Below are 25,820 nucleotides of genomic sequence, written 5' to 3'. Positions count from 1 at the left end.
ATTTATTGTCTCTTGAGGGGAAGTATTACCACGTTTCAGTGGACACAGCACCTAGTATTTAGTAAATATTCAATAATCTATTTAATGCGTACAATTAAACAATAAGGATACATTTTTATAAACTATAGGTAATTTAGATGACCCGGACTCAATGACATCTTTAAAAGAAATTTATTTTTAGAAAAGTGATATTTGTCTTTGTCTAATGTTGATGCAACCCTACTCATAATCAGTTTGCATAATTCTTAAAAAATCTGTAACCATTGTATGTAATGTTTGGATATAATTGTTTGGATACCAGAGTGACAGTTTACTTTACCATAAGAATACTGTTTTATAGAGAAATATTGAGAAAGCAATTCTTAATTCATTTCTATAGACTTGCCAAATTGCGGATATTGGAGTTAAGAGAAAATCACTTGAAAACTCTACCAAAGTAAGTAACTGAGTATTTTCTAAATTTCAAATTGTGATTTTTCACTAGTAGGAAAACAATGACTATTTTTATTTTGGCTATGCTTTATAATTTCGATTGAGTTAGTTTTTCTACAGCTTTTTCTAGAGTCTGAAAAGAGATTCATATTAAGTAAGAAGGTATCTAGCCTAATAAAATCATGTGATTACAAGTAAAGGTGGAAAGAGTCCATTTAAAATTCTTCTCATAGATGAACATACACGCTGAGAAATTACTGCATTGAAACTTATGAAATTGACATTTTTATAACTCAAAAACAATCAACAGTTTCAAAAGGTTCAAGCTACTAAGATGTTTAACTCTTTAAGTTAATTTATGTATTTTGATAGTTTTCAGTTTTTAAATCAATACTATTTCCTAAAAATGATTAAAATTTTTCTAGAGATCTTAAAGTAGTTCGGCAGAAAATTTGTATTTATACTGTCTTTCAAACTGTATCTTTTTAATAGTCTATTTAAAATCTGGTTTATATAAAAACACAGAATACTTTTATGTTAAAACTAATCTTCAAAATTATATACAGTGTTTAGCTTAATAAAATTCTTTGTTTCACCCTTCCTTTCCTTACTTATGCCTAATAATAGAATGTTGTGCTGTACAGATTCATTTTTGAAAGTGCAAAATTATTTTCAGTGGGGAGTTTTTTACTCAAATAAATCATGACTTGTAAATATTTAAGTTAAAATATTGATATTACTATGTTGCTATTACAACCTTCCTGTAGTATTGCAGAAAAATATTGAGTACACTGATTAATTTTTCAAACATATCAGTAGGATTTAGAGACCTTTCATCTGCTGAACCAAAGCTTAATTTTATTTTCATCTTTATAAATTCTTTCTCTAAGCAAACTGTGCTGAATTTCATTGCTTTTTTTTTAAAAAAAAAAAACCAACATATCACCAAAATGTCCTCAAGTAAATTTTCATACATACATATGTATGAACATTCTGTCATTGCAATAAAAACTTTCAATAATGATATGGATTTCATTTAAATATATAATTAGAAATAAAACATCTATTCATTCCTTCATAAGTGGAGGACAAGGTGAGAACATGAAAAGGATGAAATGTCTCCATATCTGGACACCCTGCACTTTTGAGTGGCTTGTCTCTAAGCCAAAGCATCGTGCGTAGGTCTAACAGAAGGCATATCTTCCAGGTTGGGGGCTCAGAGATGGGAATATGAGTGAGAATGCTACTTGTTCAACATTAATTTACTGCAAATGCATTTCCATCCCCAATGTTTTAACCGTCTACATTTTAAGTAGAGTAGAAACAAGACTAAGTGTAAACTAAACCACGGTGGAAGAGCAGTTGTCCCCTTCATCTCAATTATATGCATTTGGATCAGAGGAAAACCTTGATAGTGGAGAAGAATCATTTCCCCTATGTGCTCAAATAACAGTTTTGCTATGGAATAAAAATAAATCTGACACAAATTGTCAGGTTTTTAAATATATATTTTTAAAATGTAAATTTTAAATATAAATTAAATGCTGAACATAGATTGAGAATATGGACTTTGTATGAGATAGCTGTGAGCAGTTCAGTAACAAATGTTCGTAACCAGTGCATGGGTATTCTGTAGACTTTGAAACTGTGGCCTCGTATCTATAAAATATGTAGAATAATATGCATTTAACTTTGTTTGGCATAGAAAACATTATAAAGATGTGTAGCAATGACCCTGGGTCTCCTTGGTAGTCTGTTACACTTATATGATTTGTATAACTGTTACAGTTCTTACATTTAAAAAACATCTTCTAAGTAATTTTTAATCTAATGTGCTTGCTTTTTGCCTTATAGACAAAAATCAAAAGAACCAATGACATGCATAAAATAAGGAGAACTTTATCTTAGTTTTGATGTCTATGAAATAAGAATTGCAGAAAGTTTTGTCTGGAGTAAAAATAAACTGTTTTCATTATGTGTTATACACAGTACCTTCTGGTCACTAATCTAGACCTGTGAGTGAGAGAGATGTGAGAGCTTTCTGCTATTCTTTTTTTGCACTTCCAATGACAAGAAAAAAAGAAGGATAGTTTTAGGAGTTTTTTTAATAATTTCTCTAAGGAAAAACATCTCATGATATCCTCATGGACACAAACAAGATGCCAAGTTTTCAGTTTTTCCTCAGTGATTTTCTCTTCTTTTCATCTTCTGTCTTAAAGTCTATATGCCTGGCAAACTGAAAAATGTAAAAATGTGTAAGAATTATGATATAACATGCATTAAAATCTGTCTTTTTAAGTAAACTGATAGAGACCCTTTGATATGTACAGATTCTAGAAAAAATTTTTTCAGTTATTAAATAGAATTAAAATTTTTTCTCCCACTGTTCCTTTATGATCATTCTTCTAAATATATCAATGAGTGAGAAAATTAAATTCCTCAGGTACACATTTGATTAAAAATCATTGGCACTGTCAGTCTTTATGTGTAACAACTGAGGATATTGAACATCTGAGAAAACTTAGATAACCTAAAAGGAAAAAAAAAACTTTAAATTTGGTGACAAAATTTTTCCTCATAGCAGAATTATCCTCTTAATTATATTTTTGAGAGGTAGTCCAAAAGTGAGTTTGCTCCCATTTTGGAGCTTTTGCACTAGCTAACTCTCTGTCTAGAGTTCTCTTACCACAAATCTCTGCAGGCTAGATCTTCCTTAGGTTTCCTATCTTCAAGTGTTTTCTCCTTGGAGGCTTTCCCTGATCACATCCTATAAGGTTGTTCCCTCTTAACCTCTGTACCATTTCACTGTTCCATTTGATTTTCTCACTTATGGTTCTCTGAGTTATACTGACTCTTTGTCTGCTTGGAGGTGATCTCCTCAGGAGAACGTTACATTCTGTTACAAAAGGGTTTTTTCTGTTTTGTCACTGCTGAATCTCCAGTGCCTAAAACAGTGCCCAGCACATATGGAGCACTCAATAAATAAACAAGAATGCTGATACATTGATTCGTCAGACAAAAGTATCTGTCGTGTGACCTGGACAGTTTGTGTCACTTGATTATTTTTTCCCACAGAAAAATTATATGGGATACCAAATAGTATAATAAAATGAGTCTTTGGAGAGCATCATGAAGGTAAAAAAGAATAAATGCCAAGGAATTCTCAGTGGCTGATAGCTGAGACTTGAACCCCCCCCCCCACACACACACAAAGATTTCTCTAAGTGGTTTCAAGTTATGTATAATAGCTAAGGCATGACAAGGGAAGAAAATAATTTCAAATTAAGGCAATTAATATTATAACCCCTAAAGAAAATACAAAAGTAATATAACTTATTTCTTTGATTTTGTCATTAAAAAGTGATACATTTAGTCAAGAAACATATGTCAAGAGAAAAGTAAAGGGATAAAAATAATTTTTAATGAACTATAGGAACCACATCTGTGGAAGGAATGTAGCGGCATGTGACTCGTTAGTAATAATGCTGAGTTTTATCTCTAAATAAAAATTTTCCACTTTTGTAAGATTCTAAAATCTTAAAGTTAAAATATGACCATTGATAATTCCATTGATATTTTATTATGATTATGACTTTGTTTCAACTTGAACCAAAATATGACTTTATGAAATGTGTCTGTGATAATTATGAAAACATGAAGTCATAAGAAGAAAAGGAAGCACAGATTAAGCTAATATGAATGTTTATATTTGCCCTGCCACCTGGGTACACAAGGCATGTAGCCTCGACCTGCTGTCATAATACACTGACTAAGAAAGGAATATTTCAAACATGTTCCAGTAGAATTTCTGGGGCAATATCAGTAAATAAGTAAACTCTGGTGAACCAATCCAAAAGGGGAAAAATGGATGAACTTGGTGCATACGGATCTCAAAGAGTTGTTGGAAGAAGGGATTCAGAGGGGAGAAATGTTAAGACTTGAGGTTCCTCTTGTAGATCACAGACCCCTCTGGGGAGGTGAAAAAAGCTATGGAATCTAGAAAAGCATTAATTGTAAAATCTTGATTGTCTCTATTTCCAATATTCGAGGACCACCGTGAGTTTTCACAGCTTTATTTTCACCTAGAAGCAGATTATTTGGCCTTTCATGTAAAATAAGCCATATCAAAATACCTAATATACTTTTGACAAAGCACCAAAAAGGGAACCCTCTTAATTTTAAAGGACCAGATTTGTCAAGTGGATTATTTTAATTATATAATATTTCTAGTATATTCACTCAAAAGAGAATGTCTTATTGAGCAAATTTTCTTTGGGGTTATTAATAGGATTATATTTCATTATCATCTGTGACAAGTTTTGAACTCTCCATGGAAAAAATCATTAAGGAATAATGGATGGAAAGGATAATTTTCCCAAGTGCAAGCTCAAATGGTACTTTGAAACCACTAGACTATGTATGCCTGAGAACTAGTAAATGGTGTATCTATTACTTACATTATTTTAGTCTTTAGGCATCATTGCTTTCATTAAGTGTTTCCCACTGGAAACAAAAGTTCAGAAATTCTACAGTATCCCCACTCTGCAAATGCCTAGACACACACACACACAACACACATATATTCACAGAAGGCACAGAAGCATTATGCCATATCTAAAAATATGGTAAGAAAAAACTCCCCTTGAATTAGAAATATAAATTAAAACCAGAGCTACATTAAAGCACTGTTAATGGGAGACATTAGGTCCTGAAAGTTAAGAAAAGACTGGAGAAATAGTTCAGATTGAAGAAGACTGAAGAGAGATTATATCTAAAAGCAGTGACTCTGAATTGGTTCTTTTGCTATAAAAAAGAAAAATTATTGGGACACTGGACAAAACTTTTAAAACCTGCGTGGGGGTCTAAGGGTTAGATAGTAGCGATATATCAATGTTAATTTCCTAATTTGGATGTTTGCATTTTGGTTTGATAGGAGAATATTCTTGTTTGTAGGAAATACACACTAACGTATTAGGGAATGATGGGGTACTAGGTTTGCAATTTACTACCAAGCGATTTGGAAAAGCCGTTTGTATGGTACTTTGAAAGTTTTAATAATTTTTTTTATTGTTTCAACATAAAAGCTTATTTTAAGAAGCTATTTTCAACATAAATTCTTTTTAAGCAATTACTATCAACAAGGAGAAAATGATCAGCATCATTTCTAAAATACTTGTTGGTATAGAGGGCAAGGGTAGCGTGTGCATTTATGTACTAAAATGCTTAACTGTTTATAAAAATGAGAATTTCATGATGAAGCTTTTACATATGTGATTAACATATATAGTGGATTTTTTTGCCAACCTGAATGGCAATATTTTATGTTCATGATTTTCACTCCAATTTCTATTCATTTGCAAACAACATGTTTTTAATTTTTATATAAGTTCATTTATTCTTTTTAAATAAGATTACTTTCTAGGCAGACTTACAAAAATGTAATGTACTTGCCACATTTTCTTTTTTAAAACCTCTCTTCCTTTGTTATCTGTTTTACTACCACTTAGCCTTGTCAGCATAATGGAGAAAAGTCTGTAAAATAATATGTGTTCTGAACTGGACAGGTGTGACTAAGACATTTTCTATTCTCATTTTAGTGTCCTATTAATGAATTTATCTCATTGGACATTACTGTACTAGTTACTACAATGAAATACATCAGTAGGTTCCTTAGTGCTATTGTAACAAAAAATTCCATTGTCAGGCATAGCTTACAGAGTAGCTTTTTGATGTTTCTATTAACTCTGTTTTTGTGACTATAATACATAATCGGATACCACATGTTTTTATAATCATATGACCTCATGCTTTTACCAGTGTTTATCAATTTACAAGGCATGGTGTTTTGCTAAACACATCGAACCACCCCATTATGGGTTACCTTTATCAAAAGTGACAATGTGACAAGCTAGCTAATCAAGGGTAACCACATTAGTGCCCTCTGGTTTCAGAAAATTACACTTACAACTATGATTTTTTTCGTTTTACTTCTTCTCACCTGGTCTTCTATTTTAAATTCATTTGAAATAAGTGATAATTATGACATTGTATATTTAAAAGCATTCTAAAAATTACAATGCATTATAACAATGTAATTATTAGGGTCCCCTCTAAAATATCAAACATATGCTTTCCAGCAACTCACCAAAGAGTGTGATCTCTCTATCTTGTGAACTAATTGTATTTTTTTTTTTAGCTTTATACTTTCGACATAAAACTAAGATTGAGAATATTATGACTAGCTAAGGTTGTCAAGTCCAGTAAGGAGCTAGGGAGAAGGCACAAAAGCCTCATAGAACCCTGGGATCAAATCACTCTTATCAGAGTACTTCAATCAATAGCCACTCTGATCCCTGATGATTAAATTTACAAAAAGATAGAAACGGCCTGATATAATAGCAAGGTTGGAAGTGCTATGGCTTCAGTTTCATAAGACCTCGAGGCTTAGTCTCTTGTGGAACAATTAGCCTGTACTTAGTTCTGTTTCACCTGGGAAGAGCTGGAATGTACTTGAATGGAGATATGCTTTGCAGTCAGACCACCTTGGATTTGTATTCAACTTCAGTGTCATGTTTTAAAAGAATTCAGGGTGGTCATTAGCTCCTTTAAACTGTAGAATATATTTTGGGTAATAGTTGATGAAAATGAGTCTTGTGATCATTTAGGACCAGGAAACTATTTAAACAAAAGTAGTGTACTCTAATTCTTTGACAACTTGAGTGTGTAAGAAAAGATTGGCATGAAGTATATGTTTTTCATTTTATCTCATAAGAATATCTTTATTAGAAGAGAAATTATGGGTCTTTTTAGTATTTTCTTTAATAATCTATTATTATTATTAATGTGTGATAATAATATGCCTTTATTTTTTAAGTGGTACTGTAATGAGAACTCATGAATGATTGTTTCTCACCCTCGGTAAAGTATATAAAAGCTTTAAATATCTAGTTACCAATTTTTAAGACCTTTTTTTAATATTAGTTGTTTCTTCGGGTAAAATGAACTCAGATGCTAAAAGACATGCTTAAAAAATAAAAACTCTAACAAGCCCCAGGAGGAACATATTCACCATTTATAGGTTTGCAAAACAATTTAATGTGGCTGAATGCTCTCCCCTTTATGGATAAATGTAGTATCTTTATTAAAGATATATTCTGAACTTGGTACTAGTGTTGGTTTTGGCCTCAGAGTCTTGGGCTGGAAAAGTACCTAAGGACACAAAGGACCTAGTTAACAGATCCTACTCCTGCAGTCTCAGATATTACCTCTGTGGTAGTGAATTGCAAACATTACCTGATTTCCAATTCCATATTCCAATAACTAGATCTTAATGAACGATTCACCATATATCAAGACTGAAATCATCTTAATTTCTCTTCACTCACCACTCCATAGCAAAAACAAGCCAAACAAATTAAAACAGAAATCCCAGGCATCTTATTATACACTGCCTAATGACAGTACCATCCATCTAATTATAATAATCAGAAATCTCAATCCTACTTTCCTCTCCCACTACCCACAAATCCACTGTCTCTCGACTTGTGTCACATCTAAGCACTCTTCTCTGCCTTCTGTCATTGCCCTACTTGAGGTCCTTAATATTACTTGCCTTAGCCTCCAGTAAGTCCTCATTCTTTTTATCTTCCCCTTTGGATTCCATCTCCTTATTGTTGTCAGAGCCTTCTTACTAAAATACAGCATGGCACATGTCAATGTAAAAGCTTACAATGACTGCTCACAGCAGAAGATGCACATGTCAAGATCTTTCATAGTTTGGAGTCAGCATTTCCAGCATCATCACCTCTCAACATTCACCATCCCACAGGGTCTCTCTGCTACAGCAATATACGATATACCTTTGTATCTCCAAGCATCTTTCTTGAAACCTTTCCTTTTTCCCTCTGAAAACGCCAAAGCATCCTTTAATTTTCCCATCACTTTTGCTATGAAACTAGCTATGGATTCTTCATTCTGAGTGGTATCTTAGAGAATCGGTGAGTTTTTTCTAGGCAGTTTTCACAGGAACTTTGATCTAATTATAGTTTGACTCAGAAATCTAATAAGCTTCGTTTTGTGAGAGGTATTTTTCTTGTTTTTTTTTTTTTTTTTTTTTTTTTTTGCCATCTTGACCCTGTTATTTGAAGCTCCAACTTCATAGTCCAACTGTCAAGGAAGCAATTGCTGAGTGGTATGCTTTTTCTTCCTTAATTACAAATTTTGGAGTGGCGCAGTCTCCACAACAGTGGACACTAAGAAGTTATGATGAATTGATTTGCAGCAGGGCCTTTTAGAAAGTGCAGGGGAAAAAAACTAAACGTTAGCGGGGATAAAAACCTAAACGTTAGCAGGGAAAAAAAACTAAACGTTAGGAGATATGTTTTATTCTGCCATATTAAAAGATTTCCCTGGCACCCATGTTTTGATTTTCACTTTTAAAAAGGACTTGATGAGTAAACAACAAAATATTACTGGTAGTTGGCTCAACAAGACACATACAAAAAAAAAGGGAATATATCTAACTATCCGTAGATTTTTCTGCTTTCTTTGTGTCTCCACCCTTCTCTCTATTCAAGTCAGGGTTAATTCAGGACTTTCAATATGCAAAAGACATCCTAAAAAAACTTGATTTCCTGTTGAGCAGACACAAGAGAAACATTTCTAAGTTGCTATGGTTTTCCACAGTTTGTGACATTTAAGATCAGTATTAAAATAGAAGAAGTATTAAAAATAAAAAATTATATAAGATACTAACTTTATGACTAATTTCTTTGGAGGTATATTTTATATTGCCTTTTAGTAATATGAGAGTTTGGTTTGTCCTTTTATTTTAAAAATTATGATTTCTTCCTTGCCAAATTTCTTATTCCATTATGTTTAGTTTTGTATTATTTATACTCAAAATGATTCCAAGCCTTTACCTAACTACATTGTATTTCTATTCATTTTTTCTTTATATTTAAACATAATTTAATGCGTTAAAAGGACTTTTAAAACACTTAGTACATAATAACAATCTTTTAGTTATAAAGTAAATTCCATATAATTTTATAAGTAAAATCAGAAATAAAATTAATCAGATAAAAGTGCTACCACTTTTATCAAGCATTAGCTGTCCAGATTTGTTTGTTCCAAAAAGATGAGGTGGAAAATATTATGCTACATGAAATAGTTAAAAGTAAGAATAACACATTCTCTATAAGAAAATGTTCAGTGGCAATTTAGATAAATAAATCACTTTATGTGTTTTAATTACATTAAAACATTAAGGCTATTGACTCTTCTGATTATAGTAAAACATTTCTAAATGAAGCAGATTTCTAGAAACAAAAACTTTACTTTGATTAAATGTTTCAAAAGATTTCCAAAAGCAAAAGGAAAAATATTTCTTATACTAAATAGAATCTTAAAGAGCATCTCTTTAAATATTACATCCAACTAAGCAGAAATATGTTTTAAAGTAAACTTGCATACTTATTTTTATAAGAGGAAGTTGTTATAACTAAAGGCTCTATTTAAGAGAGAACATAAAATTTAAAATCTTTGGCTTCCCATTGCTTTTACAATAATATCCAAACTATTAAACGTAGCGTCCCAGACCCTTCACAGTCCCTAAATATAACTTACAGGTTTGTATCTCTGCATGCGTACCAATAAATTCTCACTTCCTATAATGCATAAGTCAGTTTAAAAATAACTTTAATTGAGCACATACCTGACATGTGTCAGACCCTATTCTAGGTGCTAGAGGATATGACAATGAACAGTAAAGACAGATTCCCTATTCTTCAGTGACTTTCAAGTCTAGTTGATGGACACAGACAATAAACCTGTGAGTAAGTGAAGAAAGAACAGGTAATTGTGATAAGAAAACAAGATGATGTTTAGGAAGTGTTTGAGTTTTAGGGGATTTTTGTTGTTTAATTCATTGATTGTTGGTTTAGGTTTTGGTTTTTTTTTTCCATTTTTTGTATTTTGGCTAGACAGGTCAGGAAAGATCTTTGCAAAAAGGTGGCATTTACATGATTTGAATGATGAGAATATTGTGAAGTCCCAGAGGGGGAGCGAAAACAACAACAACAACAACAAAGAACAGCAGGTGTCAAAATATATGACGGGAGCAAGTCTGATGTGCCTGAGGAGCAAAAAGGCAGTGTAGCCAGAACGTAGTGACACAAAGTGAAGGAGTAGGAGATGAGGTTGGTGAGACAGGTGGGGCAAAATGATGAAGTGCTTTATGAGCCATGTTTGGAAATTAGGGTTATATTCTGATTATAATGAAAGGCCATTTGAGAATTTGAGTGAAAGATAAGTGTAATTTGATCAAACCTTTACAAAAATCAGTCTAGCTGCTCTGCAGAAAAGGGGTTCTAGGTGGACAAAACTGGAAAGACACCAATTAGGGGATGACTGTAATAGTGTAGAAAGGAAATGATGATGGCTTCGGACTGGAACTCTGGAGATGGTGAGTGGTCAGATTTGGGATACATTTGGAGATGGAGCCTTACTGATAGAAAAAAATTGTAATGAGAGGAAAAGATAGGAATTAAGGATCATTTCCAAAGATTGGTTTGACTAACAGATGGCTGGTGGCATAATTTCCTAATATAGAGAAAATTTGAATAGGAGCGAAAGAGAGGAATCAGACGTTTGATCTTGGCAGTGAAAAGTTGGAGATGGCTATTAGATAATCAAGTGTAGGCAGCTGAATACATACATCATATGCTTAGAAGATAGAGATATAAATTTGAGTCATCACTCTATAGATGATATTTTAAAATAAGGCATTGGTCAAGGTAACCAATTAAGAGTATAAATAGAGAAGAGATGAAGACTCATGTTTGAGTCTAGGATACTTTAATATTTATAGTTTGGGCCTGGAAGGGGATCCTACAAAAGATCCTCAGAATGAACAACCAGAGAATCAAGAAGGAAACCAAAGTGCCACAGAAGTCTAGGAAAAAGAGGGATGGAAGAGGTCAGTTTTATCAAACACCAGTCGGAGGGCAAGTGTGATGGAAACAGAAAACTCGGCATTGGTATTAGCAAGATCTAGGCCATCGCTGGGAGCTTGATAAGAGCTCTCACAGTAATGCATTATGTGCAGCTCCACTGCAGTGGTTGAGGAGAGCGTAGGGATTAGCAGAAGAAGATACCAAGTACAGACAATTCCTTCAAGGAGTGTAGTTTGCAGAATGAATAGTGAAAAGACAGCAGTAACTGGATGGAGGTATGGTGTCGAGAAAAGGACTTTTCAAGAAGGGTGATGGGAATGATCCAGTGGAAACAAAGGAATTAATGATGTGAGAGAGAAGGAAAATAATTACAAGAAAAATGCTTAAGGAGGTGAGGAAATGGGATGCAGAGCACTGCTGAAGGAGGTAGCCATAAAAGCAAGGATGCTGCTAACATGGAAACATAAAGGTCCTAGAGAAAATGGATATAAATGTACATAGATGGGTAGCTTGGGAGTAGAAAGATAAGAATGTTCTCAACTAATTGTTTTGCTTTTCTCTATGAGACATGGGAGGGAGGAGGGACTATCAGAGATAGGGGGAGATGAGAGAAAGTATGAAAGAGAAATTTTCTTAGAGAATGGGAAAGTGAATGTACTATGGAGGTGTCAGACTCAACGAACACTGTTGACTGCCCATTTGAAATTTAAGGTTATATATTTGAAAGAAATCCATTTGGCAAAGTTAAGCAGTCTTCTTCAGAAAGTCAGATACTTTGCTGCAGGCATAGAGGAGGCAGCTGGCTGGGTTTCGCCAGGCACTCCAGATGGAGGAGGAGAGGGGCGAGGGAACTTAGGGTGTTACAAGAGAGTGACTGGGATCTGAGGCTACAGAATCTAAATGGGGGATGGAAGTAACAGGCTAGGAAAGGGTCAGGAAGAAATGTTTTATTTGCCCTTTTCTCTTTTTTGATATACTGTGAATCCTTAAAATACAATCCAAAAGCTACTTTCTCTATAAAGTGTCTCCTGACACTTCAGGCACAGGTAATTATTCCTTACACTTTGCTGCCGCAGCATTTTGTACATTCCTCTATGATAGCCTTTATCACATGATATTGAATTTGTTGTCTCTGAGTATATCCCCAAGAAGACTGTAAACTTTTAAAGAGAGAGCTATATCTTATTTATTTATCTTTTTATTGGCACCAAAGTGGGGCATAAGGAAGGTTCTCAAAGAATGTTTGATGAATGAAGGCAGGCAGTGTTGTGTGGAAGGAGGTGCTTTAATTCCTCAAACAATGCCAGGCACTTGGTGAAAATCTGATTGATTATAAGGACCAGAAATGAATAAGGAGTTAAACTCTGTGATACTTTTTCATTAAATAATTTGTCCATTGCAGCTGGCTCTTGATTATTGAAAACTTAGCTCAAACATAATGTACATTGCTTTTCATTCTTCTTATTTCACTTGCATACCTTTTAGTCATCTCACTCCTCATTAGCTTTTAAGAGAGTACACTACAGGTGTCAAGGTGGTGTTGTTATCTTTTGTTTTTTAAAAAAAATGTTAGCAAGATAAAGACGTGGCTGAAACTGACACCATTACTTACACTGGGCTTTATTTACTTTCCTGGATTAGTTAATTAATATATTATCTATTTTAATTGAGAAAAATAAATATCATCTCTGGGTATATTCTTTATTTGCATTTCCTTATAGGAAAATGTATTATAGTACTTTTTATATGGAATGAATTTCCATCGCATTATGTAAAATGAAAATGTGTTCTAAAGAAAGAAAGAACGAAGGTACAGTGTGCTGTGAGGCAATATGGCCTCTTCAAAATTGCCAAATGTTGTTGCCTGGCAAGCAAACCATTTAAAACACTTTGTATCAGAATATCCATAATGTAATTATAATGTTTGATAGACATATTTTATCAAAGTTTCTATAGCTTATTAAATGCCTTCTGCTTGGAAATGTTTAGAAAACCTTTAAATCATTCCTGATCTCCATATAGAACTAGTATACATTCCCTTTATGAGACTGATGAGATTGTTATTATGAAAAAAACAAAGAAAGAAAGAATACTGAAAGGTGAAACACAGTGTGTTCCATTGTTGTACTGAAAGAGCCATTATTTGGTGGTTTGTGATCTCTCTGAAATTACACGATTAGCCCCGTTTTAATGGAATTCTGTTCTACTTGAGGTTATCAGTAAGAAATTAGCGCCTTTTATTTTTTCCTTTTAGATATAATTCCTGATAGGAAATTTTGCATTTAAAAGGTTTTGGACTGTCATAGGAAGAAGTATGCTGAGAGGGTCTAATTCAGGATGAAGACAGAACTAAAACTCAGCAAATTATGGAAGAAACTAGATGAGAAATATGAATTCAATTGACTTGGGTAGTAGATAGCTGTTACCTGTTCTAGTAACAGGGAGAAACCTGAAATTCTTCTTTCAGTTGTAATTCAGTAACTTACATAAGATTTTGTATGCTTTTAGTCAAAAATAATGGCTAACATCTATTGGTTTATAAATAAAATTTACTCCCTTATAAAATCTGGCAAACATTGCATTTATAAGGTTTTGGATGAATGATACAAAATCCCACTAATAAGCTGATTATGTTTGGGATTTTTATTCTACCTGCAAAGTAAGTATTAAATAGGTAAATCTACTTTACTTTTAAGTTAAGACCTTGGACGTAATTGTAACAAGGATAATTAACTTCCTTAAATTTTTTTCTATTGTTCTCTCTTACTTTTGTCCATCTGTATTTTCAAATAAAAATGCGTACTGATTTTTACCTCTGGTACTAGTAACCAAGTAAGATGAAACAGGAATAGAAGTTTTTTGGTATATCATAAACTATACCATACTTGGGTGGTGTGATCCGGAGGGAATCCAGAAATCTTCATTAATCTCATACAGGATGAAGTTATTACTTGAAAAATATGTAATAAAAATAAGTATTGCTTTGGAAAAAAAAAAAACAGTGAAGTGAGCTGTTCCACCATTTAACAGTAAAACTAAAAATCTTCTTTTAAAATACAATGCAAATTTCCAGAGTATACCAGTATTTTAAAAAATCAAAACTTCAGTTGATGATTGTTTTTGAGTTTACAAAATAAAATCTGGCATGTTTTTTTCTTAACCTGTGGTTCCCTGCCTACATCAAAAGTAAGAAACATTCATGGCCATGTGGAAGGGGCTTGGATTCTATAATCCAAACATGAATTCACATTTCTTTCACTCCTTAGTGCTGTGTGCCTTAGTGCAGGTGATTTAGCCTCTTTCAACTTCAGTTTCCCACACGTATCATGTACTTAGCAATATAGATAATACAATATGTATATTATACTCAACAGTGTTTGCACATAGTGGTTGCATGGTGAATGATTTTTAAGCTCGTGGAGGGCAGGGGACAAAAAAGAAAACAAGAGAAGCTTCTCAGAGGTACAAAAATATGCAGTGGTCCTTGCTTAAGATAAAAAGAAATTCATAAAGAAGGGGACCACACCCATGTGGGCTCCACAGAGTTATCATGCTAAGGGGCCTTCTGGATGTTCTGTTTTCTCTTTTCCCTTTCATCCTTCAAGTTGGAAATTTCGCGCGGGCCTCTGGGTTCCGAGTTTCCAATTCTGCTCCTGCTTTGTCTGCTGTACCTCGCACTGGTGGTTACACAGCAGGATCCAGACCATCACTGCTCAGAAAGCCAAATACTGATGTTAGAATCACCTGCTCTGGCCCATTAAACCATGAATCATAAGTTGTTTGCACTAAATTGCCATGGGGAAAGTGCCCATTTTGCATTTCCTGAGTCGTCTAATCTGTAATACCTGGGAACGTTCTTCTCAGTCCTTTCACCTTATTTATTGTAGTAATCTCCTCAATGCCTGGCATCCTGCCTTACCAAAGTTAAACAATCAATCCGTTAATGTTGAATAAATGAAGAAGTAAATGTCATTTGTATTCACAGAATGCATATTTTAACTTGGAACCAGAAGGCATAGCAATACACCTATAGCATAATTGTCAATGTCGTATGTGCCCCACTGTACACCACACTCCAGATTAGACCTCGTGTGTCCCACAGCCTCATGCCAAAATCTGACAAACTTATTCAAGTCAAAACAAGTAACCAAAGCCTTGCGTAGACACATAGGTCATTAATGCGCTGGAGAAAGATGTGTTATTTATAGAAACAATATTTGAAACATTTTAAATTATTATTTTTGTTCATACCGTGGATAATGAAGGTATATATATTTGGGTTATTTTATAATATCTATACATTTTATGATACTTTTAAGGGGAAGTATTCAACTTTCTTTATCATTTCCATACTTGATAGTAAATATAATAGCAGGTTTTATGCCAGGGTTAAGATCTACTATGTTTTCAAAGTGTTCTTATCTTAAGTAAAAACAATATAATTGCCTGAATAAAGATCGGTTCAAAACCTTTAGACTTATTTCCGGCCAATATAGAAAAGTTGTTCTTAACCAGAATGACGTGGCTCATGAGACCCTCATCAACACTTCACACACATGCCAAGTTCCAGTTAGCATAAAAATGTTATTTTTGCTATAACTTGTTCAGGTCCACAACCTGCTATGCCAGGTTCTCATTCAGGTAAAGGGAGTAAACAGTAGTATTCAGACAGCCAACTAGTACATAAAGATGAATAGGAATCATTTAGCATTCTGGATGCTTTTATAAATATTATGTGATACTGTTATACTCTCATAGCTGTTGTGTTGAATTATTGCTGACTTCTTCAATGTTGCCGTGAATCGTTGAATATATTCACAGCGTGCCATCACATCTTATAGTGTGGGGAAACCTGAGGAGAACACACACACAAAACAAGGACTTCTGCCTAAAATAGCCCACCTGAACTTACGAAAACTTAGGAAGTAGTTTTGTATGTTTGACTGGATTTAATGGTCCAGTTCTTCCCTACTGCACCTGTTTTCTTGGTGATTCTTCTTGCTAAGCAAGTTCAATGGATAATCACTAGTGGTAAGGAAAATATTTAGCAAAGATTCTTTTTTCTGATTCTGTGACACAGAGAGGATAGTCATTCAAATGAAGATGTTGCTCCCACAAAGCTTTGGAAAAGCAATATAACTTACTGTTGTGTTTTGTTTTATAGAAAGACTATAATTTTTTAGTCAACACACAAACAAAACACAGTTTTAGTTGAGTTTCTGTATTGACATCCAACAAAGAGCCCTTTACACAGAAATAAGAAGGGTAAAATTTGGATTGTATTTATACTCCAATCAGGTATTTAATAGAAAATGGAACTAATAAGACCATCAAGGACAGACTTTCTATAAAGATCTGGAAAGGGTACAGTTGAAGGAAATGGTTTTTGCAACTATAAATTGCCACTCTTAACTCTAGGTAACTGATTAAGAAATGAATGTCATTATTCACAAACAAAAATAAGCTCCCCTGCTTCCCCCAAAAGAGTCTTCCCAGATCAACCCAAACTCATATCCTCTGCTTCACATACAACCCATAATATTGCAGGTTTCTGCTAAGAGTGGCTCAGTTTGTATCATCTGTGTCTCTGAGGATCACATTGTTAAATGTATCAGAACTGAGAGTTTTGATGATTTTCCTCAACTAGGCAAAGATGATACTTTTTTAAATTTTCAGACAATAAATGCATGCATTATTAGTCTTTCATTATTCAGATTATGTTTATTCAATAGCTTTTCCAACATATTATATTAGTATCACATCCCGATATGGTAGATTTATTATATATGTGTTGTCAAAACTATCATTATTATATCAATTATGATCCCCAAATTCAACACACTGACAGACAGCTAATCTGACTATTCTGTCATCTCTTTTCGATTAGTAAGGACTTACATTATTATAAATTGAGCCAAAATTTTTATTCTCTTTGATTTTGCTCTGGTGGCAGTTCAGGTTAATGAACTCTGAAATTGTCTCTTTCTTTTGGCAACTGTAAATTAATCACTTTGGGGGAAGCTTTTCTTAGCTAAACTATAAAACTTTAAAGTTTAACATTTCTCTACATATAATGCTTTTGTTAAGAACTAGCAAAATTGAGAAAGGAGTAAGGAATCCACAACAGTGGGAAAAGTTTCTTTAAACTGACAAAATATATATGTTCATTTTTAAACCTTTTTTAGCCGTTTTTAAATCAACAAAAAATTTTCCTAGAGGACCTACTCCAATTAGTTAGATTTTAATAAGATGTACTAATATTTGAAGAAACTGCATTAAATTCCTTTATTAATAAATTAAATTGAACTAAATGATGTGAGCAGGTGTTTATACTGAATATATCCATTTCTACTACAGTCAATTTATGAGCTCAATTATCTTTTTTCCAATGGTTCCCACAATTCATAGAGTTTAATTCACCATTCTTTGTTTATGCAGATACTAATTCTCTGATGAAGGGTTTTTTTAATTGCTGTTTCTTAAACTTTAAAAGCCTTGTTAGATGAAATACTATTCTTCCTTGACTTTTATTTTGCTACACAGTTGACAGTCATTGTATTTCTTGTTTGCATCATTCTTTATTCCATATTATCTATAGACTCTCTTGATACCCAAAAGAATGCAAGCTCTTCTAGCTTGCCTATTTAAAATCTTATATCTGTTTGCCATTTAAAAATTGTTAAGAGGAGATATTGCTGGAAAATTTACACTTACTACCTAAACTGGTTTCTGACAATGATTTCTTCAGCAGCTGTAGTAATAACAGCATCCATCATTTCACGGTGTTTTATACCTGCCAGACACTACTAAAGTACTGTGTATTTATCAGTATGTTTAATGCATATGGTATCACTGTAGTTTAGGTACCATTATCAGTTTCCACTTTATAGACAAGGAAAATAAGACTTAAGGAGGTTGAACAACTTGCCCAATAGTGCACAACTCTTAGAGGTAGATTAGGGTTTCAAAGACTAATCTATCTGGCTTATAAATCTAAGTAGAAATAACCTGATAGTAACAGTTATGTTATTTGCTAGCCATATAATCATGCATAGTACACTTAGAACTGAGCCCTAATATACTGCTATGCTGAATAAAACTATTTGCAAGGTGACTGGAGATAAAATAAGTATATTAGTATCAATAGTTTTATCAATAGTTTTTTCTTACATTCTAGAAAACACATTGATGAAAGACACTGAAATAAATATTCTACTCCCAATAGAAGCAAAAACAAAGTAATATTTAGAGGTACATTTAACAAGAAAGGCATAATGCTTATGAAAGAAAACTGTAAGTTCTTATTGAAAGGCATAAAAGAAGATCTGAATTAATGAAAAGATAAATCATTTTATATGAGAAGTTTAATATCATAAAAATGTTATTTCTCCCAAAATTTTTATTAATGAAGTTCAATATTTATTTAACTCATCTTCCCTTATAATTCTAGAAGTTTTTAATTGGATAAAATAATCTTAAAATTTGTGTAAGAAAAAAGTTTTATGGATAATAGTCAAGAATGTATAAGAAAAATGTTAATGATAGAAGACTTCCCTTGTCAAATATCAGAACATACTATTAACTATTCTTATCAAATAAATATAATAAAATAGAAAAGAAGTGAATGGAATAAACATAAAATCAGAAATAAATCTCAGCATTTATAAGAATTTTAAATATGACAAAATGGGTATTTTAAATCAGTGGGAAAAGGTGTATTATTTAATAAATGTTGTGGGTACAACTGATGATCCATTTGAAATAAAATGGAATTAGACTCTGTCTATATAATATATGAAACTGTGAGTGATTACTTAACTTGCAAAGTTTACTGCAGCAGTTTGCAGTAACAAAAAAAGTTGGAAAAATAAAATAAAAATTCATTAACAGAGTGAAGGCTGAATAAATAATGGTACAGTGACATGTTAAAGCCATTAAAATATGATTTCTGCAAGTTTTTACTGAGGGAGAAAGGAAGGAGTCAGCAAATGGCATATAATATAATTTAATTTTTATAAAACAAACAATGCCAAAATGTCTTATATTTCTGTATATTTGTATATGATTATATAAGCATCAAAAAAAATATACTAGGTTACATACTGGATTATACATTTGGGTCATCTGAGGCTGGAGCTGGGATGAGAAGTGAGTAGAAGAGTGGAAGGGAAAGAAGGAAAAGACCCAAAAGTTAAAAAAAAAGAAAACAAAAACAAAAACAAAAACAAAACCTTAAAAAAATAAGCCCTGAGAAAGCTATATATTATGTAATTATATTTGTAAATTTATGAAGGTGATATTTTATTTTTTTGTATATATAGGGCATTTTCAAATTTAGAAAGTTAAAAAGGGCTACCAATTAATTATTTCAATTGCTATCAGCAGTTTATGAGTCATTGCATTATAATCTGTCACATCTTCAATGGTGTTGATATTTCTCTAAGTTCATACGTAATATTCTTTAAATAAGTTCAGTAAATGGGATTCTTAAACAATATTCAAGGGACACAATTTGATATGACCTTGTGTCAACATATTGCTTAAGAAAAATGAGAGTGTCAGCAAAAATCCAGCAGTGGGAACATAAGAATTGTGAATACTCTTTGCTGGACTGTGACTCCTAAAATGTAACAGATTCAATCTATGTGATGAGTCCTGCTGGACATGACAAGCAATTCATCCAGTCTAGCTTCCAAAGAGCTAGGAGTCGAAATGAGACTGGAGAGGAGGAGCCTACCAAACAGGTTTGGAAAAAAGGCGGTAGGAAATCAAGTTCAAGGGAAGAAAGTGTTAAACTGGTACCATAGAACTAAAAAAGCAGGCAGGGTCCAGCCATCAGTGGAAGTATCCAACTCATTTAGCCACAGCAGGGGAAGCTAATCAAGAATCTCAGTTGTGGACCAGAGGCTCTGCTTTATGCCCTGCGTCGTGCAGCGTCTGTGTGTGGTGCAGCTAGGAATCGTGGATGTGCTTGCAGTTCAAAGACCAGAGGCTATCAGGTCCTACCCACACTTGATAAAATCAGTTGCTGAAGTCTAGCTCTCTGGTACTTTTTAAAAGTTATCTGACAAACAGGACAGGTTTATCAGGTCAAATCCCTTGTAGTTGAGCCTTTCCCTGTTGAGATAATATTTCATCGTGAGGTTGCAGTAGCTGTGCATGTAGCAGGGCAGTCTCTGGCATGCCTGCACACAGAGGGCACTTTCTGCCTTAGGTGGTCATTAGTCAGTAGAACACCTTTCAAAATTGACTACAAAAGCATCTTCAGTAAAGAAGTTTCATTTTCTCCCATCTCATCAGTGGCCTAAAGGGAACTGTCTGTGGCCCAAGATAGTACTGAAACATATTTGCAGTATACACAGGTCTGAACCCAATCCCCAAGGCTAGGTTGAACGTAAAAACATGGTAGTAGGTTTTTACATACGACCTATAGACGTTTTGCTGGGCAAAAGTAGTGGGTGAAGTCCCCCCAAACATTGGGCCTCTTTCAACAGAAGTGAAACTATTATAACGAAGCAGAAATGAAAACAGTGTTAAAACATTGTGGTGAAGAGTGCAGCAGAAGAGTCTAGACTTCCAGATTTCTGCCTGGAAATAAGCAGTCCTGTCTAAAGGCTACCAATAATTAATAGTCATGTTACATGTTTGGAGACCATGTTAACAGAAAATTCTAAACAGAACAGCCTATTGGTCCTGAATAGCAAGAAGTACTGGGAAGACTTTCAGCAAATGCAGTCAACTGAGGTTACTGCCAGCTAAGGACTTTCATCTGGAGAATGCTAATGTAACAACCCTTTAGAGTTGTGGCCTATATCCTTTCTTGTTCTTAGAAAGAAAATATCTCTGAGATGAATTACCATCTCCTTATTTCAGTGCATCACAGGTACCTTAAAGTCAGCAGTTCCAGTGCTGAACTCAACGTTTACGTCACTGTCTGTGCTTTTTCCAGTATCCCCAAGCTCATTTAGAAATAATAGAAATAACATTTTCTAGATCCTGTGAATCATCCTAGGCCTATTTCTTACTCCCACATCCAATCAGTCAACAAGTTCTGTCAAATCTGTCTAATTCGCTTATTCATTTCCTTCTGTCTGGAACTCTCTGCCCCCAGATCCACCCATGGCTGGCTCCTCTTTTATCATCCAAATCTTAACTCAGATGTCACTGGCCTTAAAAGCCTTCGAAGACCCTTGCATCTAAAGTAGCCTTTCCCACCCAGCACTTCCCAAAAACCCAATTTAAATTCTTTTTAACACTGATAACAATTGCCAATTATCTTACTCATTACTTATTTCCCCCTTTCTAAAATTTCTCCTTGAGAGCAGAAATCTTGACTAGCTTGTTCACCCCTGAATCTGCATTGTGTAGGACATTGTACAGTTCATGATATGCATTTAGTATGAATATACTTTTAAAAACCATTCATTATAGAATTCACTCAACAAATATTTCTTAAGCACTTGTGTGCCAGGCACTGTGTTAGGCACAGAAGATATGATGACAGGAAAAAATGAACTCTATCTTTGTACTCATGGAGTTTTTATTTAACAAAAGACATAGCTACTAATCAAAAAACCATATAAATAAATGTAAAATACAACTATCTACAAGTAGCTGCTTTCAAATCTGTTTCTCTTCTCTTTATTTCCGTTGCCATTGCTTTACTTAAGATTATCACTATCTCATGCCTCAACTACTAAAAGAATCATCTATATCTCTGCTTCCACCCTTGTAGCCTCCACTCTGTTTTTCTAAAATTAAAGTGCAAATTTTGAGTCATTTTCTACATTAAAATCTTTAATAACCTCAATGACCCTCAAGAAAAATTATCTATGCTCCTTAAGATAATGGCTGATAATACCTGCCTTTCAACTCTCTCTTCTTCCTCTCCACATACTCTGAATTACACTCTTACCTCCAGACCGTTATGTATGTTTCCCTTCTGCCTTGCATATGTTTCCCTGCTCGTTGATTAACTAATTCACTTAGTCTTTATAATTCAGTGGAGATAAACTCCTCCAGGGAGCCTTTTCTGAACCCACTCAGACTGTCTCGGCCATCCCTTTTCTGTGCTCTCCTAGCCAAAGAATTATCCCACTGTGTTGCAATCATTTATTCACTTGCTTGTTTTCCTTGCAGACCAACAATTTCCTTTGTGGAGAATATCTTTCATATTTCTATCTCCATTGCCTAGAGCAGTAACAAGTATGTAGAATGAATGAAAGGATGGTTGGATGGATGAATGGATGGTTGAGTTCACTTGACAAAATTTAAAATAAAAGTCTAGGACGATATTCAACACAGTTTCAAGTATACACTATTAAGAATGTGTGTAGAAAACATATTGGCCAGAACAGAAGACTAGTGAAGCCCATTTTGGACTCTTCCAAGCACTGTGGGCAGGCAGCACTCAGTATTTTGGTCACTAAATGCATCCCACATTTGTTGATGTTAAGAAAAGAACATTAATAACCCATAGCCCTGTGTTCAAAGTGTTAGAAGATAAAATAAGGCAACATAGCAATTATGTCATCAGACTGAAGGGTAGTTTGCAAGATTTTTACCACTGATGAAACACAAACTTAAACAAAGAGTATTAATCATTAAAATAATTAGTGTTAAAAATATCTGGTCTTCAGTGGGAACTTTGTAACCAAAGAAGAAAAAGTATGGTGACAATCTCTTTGTCACTGAATAAATGGAATTGTGGAGGCAACACCATGTCATATGTTAGAGAAACTTGGCTATTTAGACAAATAAAATATAGTGCAGGCTTAAACTTACAATTAATATACAGCAACCATTGCTGTCCAAGAGAAGTTGACTATTTTTTCTAGTGAAGAGGAGCAAAGATAAGCTGGTCCTTGAGAAACTCTCAGCATTCATTTGCAACCAGAAAGTTGCTTGCTGCTGTTAGCCATTAGGGACGGAATGAGTATGGAAGAAAAAGATAGAAATAGAGTGAGTCTAGTTATTCTCCCTAAGAACATCCTAGCAGAGGGAAACTATTTCCCCTTTACATCCAGCAAACCTAGAGAGAATAACTTCCTTTGCCTGAAAAGGGCAACCTAATCACCAGTGGAAGTATTTACACACCAGCTATGGTCCTAGTGGAGGTGTCTGTAGACCATCTGTAGAACATTCATCCAATATTGAACAAGTATTCATAAATATCGACTATATTAAGTACTAGGCTACATGAAGCCTAATTATTAGGAGTAGGAACTAAGGGTAGCTGATGGTGTGGAGCAATAGTGGACTCTTAGGGGTCAACACTGATAGCTATCAGATTCTAGCAGCCAAGATCTAAGGCCCTTAATATCATCAGAATAAATGAGCCATTGAAGGCAGTTCATTTTACACAGAGGACAGGAAGGCAGAGTTTCTGAACAAAGTACCAGTCACCTCCAAAGTGACCTGAAAATCATCCTGTGACCAAGATAACTTCAGATCCACCAGCAGTCACGAGCAGAGACACAGCTTCTGGGTGTTATTGCCTAAAGGAAGAGAACACTTTGTGGTACATGGACCTTTGGAAAGAAATTACTGTGTCTAAATGTACCTCATCTAACTTTTAATCATGAGTTGATTTGTATTTGTCAAGATGGAAAATTCTCAAATGGCAAAGGACTGAAACCCAAGATAAATTCAACGAGATGCTTTTTCTGTAAGTCTATTATTATTTCTAACACTCAAATATTGGAAAGGAAGGTGAGTGAATCTTCTAATGGAAAAAGGAGCCTCTGTGTGTGTGTGTGTGTGTGTGTGTGTGTGTGTGTGTGTGTGTTTGTGTGTGTGTGTTTTAAGCCACTAGGTCTGAAAAGAAAAGAATAGATGGTAAAAATGAGAGGAAGTGGAATCTTCTTCCTACTTCCTCCCCACTAAAGCTAATGGTTCTTTATGGGAGAAGTGGTTTTCAGGGGAGACAGGTTGCTTGCTGTGCCAGGGTTAGGGAAGCTGCCAGGTCTAGAAATACAGCCATAAAGCCAAAGGGGATATGAAGAACCAGCGATGTGTGGCACACAGCAACAGGCTTGATGGTACAAAGGTGTGTCCTTTCATCCTCCCAAAGTAATTGTAAAGAACTTTTAGAGGTTAAAATCTGATGGCATCCAGACTTTTTAGACATAGACCTTCTGATTTCAGGTCTTACTTGTCATTTTCTATTCATAAAGCATCCTACTATAATCCTGCCTTAAGAGCGTATGTATTACCAGGTGCTCTATATAAAGTGTACATCAGAACTTTCTTAAAAATCATAATAAAAAGTCTTAACAATAACCATTACTTACAGTGGTGTTATTCAAAGTAAAGTTTCCTTTCAATTAGCTCCAAAATTAATTTGTTAGCACTGAATATCAATTCTTCATTAGTGCTCCTTTGGTGATTACTGCTTACTGTCAAGGCTCCATTAAGTTTCCATGTTTGAAATGATGAATGTGTACTTTTATTGATTACTGCTTGTGATTTACTGAGTTATTCCTAGAATAATAATGTTCTTAGCAATATGTTCTTGTATTTTTCCAACATTTATGAATCTACTAAGACTTTAAAAAGTTTATATATATTTAAACTCACAGTAGAAGTACTATGTCATATTTTTTCTTCAGGCCCTTGGGGACACTGGTGTAAATAAACTAGTCTCATAAAGGCTATATTATAGAGGACTTTACAAAATTATCATACATTTCCATGCCAAAGAAACTTAGAAATGTGAAAACTATTTTTATTTCAGTTCTTACTGTGATTGTATTACAAGTTCCTTGTTTTTTAGCATCCTCTTTCTCTTTGAATATGCTTCCTACCGTGAACCTACACTGAAGGTTTTGTCAACATAGAAATATAGATCATTTAGCAATTTTTTTTTTTAGTTTTATAGATTGTTCTTCCAGTCTGAGGGTGGAGTCAGGCACATAGACACATAAGTAAACAGTCACAACAAAGTTCTTTAAGAATGGAAAAGTCAACTAATTCCCTCAGAAGATTGCAAAAAGGATTAAATAATGTACATAAAACACTAAGTATTGAGCCATACCACAGAGCTGAAACATGGTTTTGAACGATCCAGTGATCCGCTGAAGAACATTAAGCTAAGGAGTGACATGATCACTTTGAATCTTTGAAAGTTATATTACCAGTTATGAAGCAGATTTGTGGAAGACAGAACTGAGGTGTCTGGAGACAGAGAGATGCATTTAGAGACCTTTCCAAAATCCTAGAGATAATGCAAATCAGTTTAAATGAATGACAATGGAGTGGAGAGGAAAGGCACAATGTGTAGTTAGGACAGAAAGTCAAAAGTGCTTTAGTAAAGGATTGAATTTGAATTGGGAAAGATTGAAGGAAAAGAGACATCAGATGACCCACTGGTTGCTAGTTTGTAGGACTTGGTGAGTTCTTGTGCTGTAAACAGATACGTAAGAAGGTCTGGAG

General features: G+C 34.0%; 1 protein-coding gene across 2 annotated transcripts in view; it reads left to right on the top strand.

The window, feature by feature from the left end:
- The window catches only part of LRRC7 (leucine rich repeat containing 7), a 428,908-nt gene that overhangs the window by 215,457 nt on the left and 187,631 nt on the right, over positions 1-25,820 (top strand). For both annotated transcript variants that reach the window (XM_010963422.3, XM_045522878.2), the window contains exon 7: positions 380-436. In XM_010963422.3, coding sequence (XP_010961724.3) covers positions 380-436 — 57 coding nt within the window. The remainder of the gene's footprint in view (positions 1-379; positions 437-25,820) is intronic.

Source organism: Camelus bactrianus, chromosome 13, assembly GCF_048773025.1.
Source record: "Camelus bactrianus isolate YW-2024 breed Bactrian camel chromosome 13, ASM4877302v1, whole genome shotgun sequence".
NCBI classification, from domain to species: domain Eukaryota; kingdom Metazoa; phylum Chordata; class Mammalia; order Artiodactyla; family Camelidae; genus Camelus; species Camelus bactrianus.
Note: the sequence above shows the minus strand (reverse complement) of the source record. Positions and strands in the feature narration are given on the sequence as shown.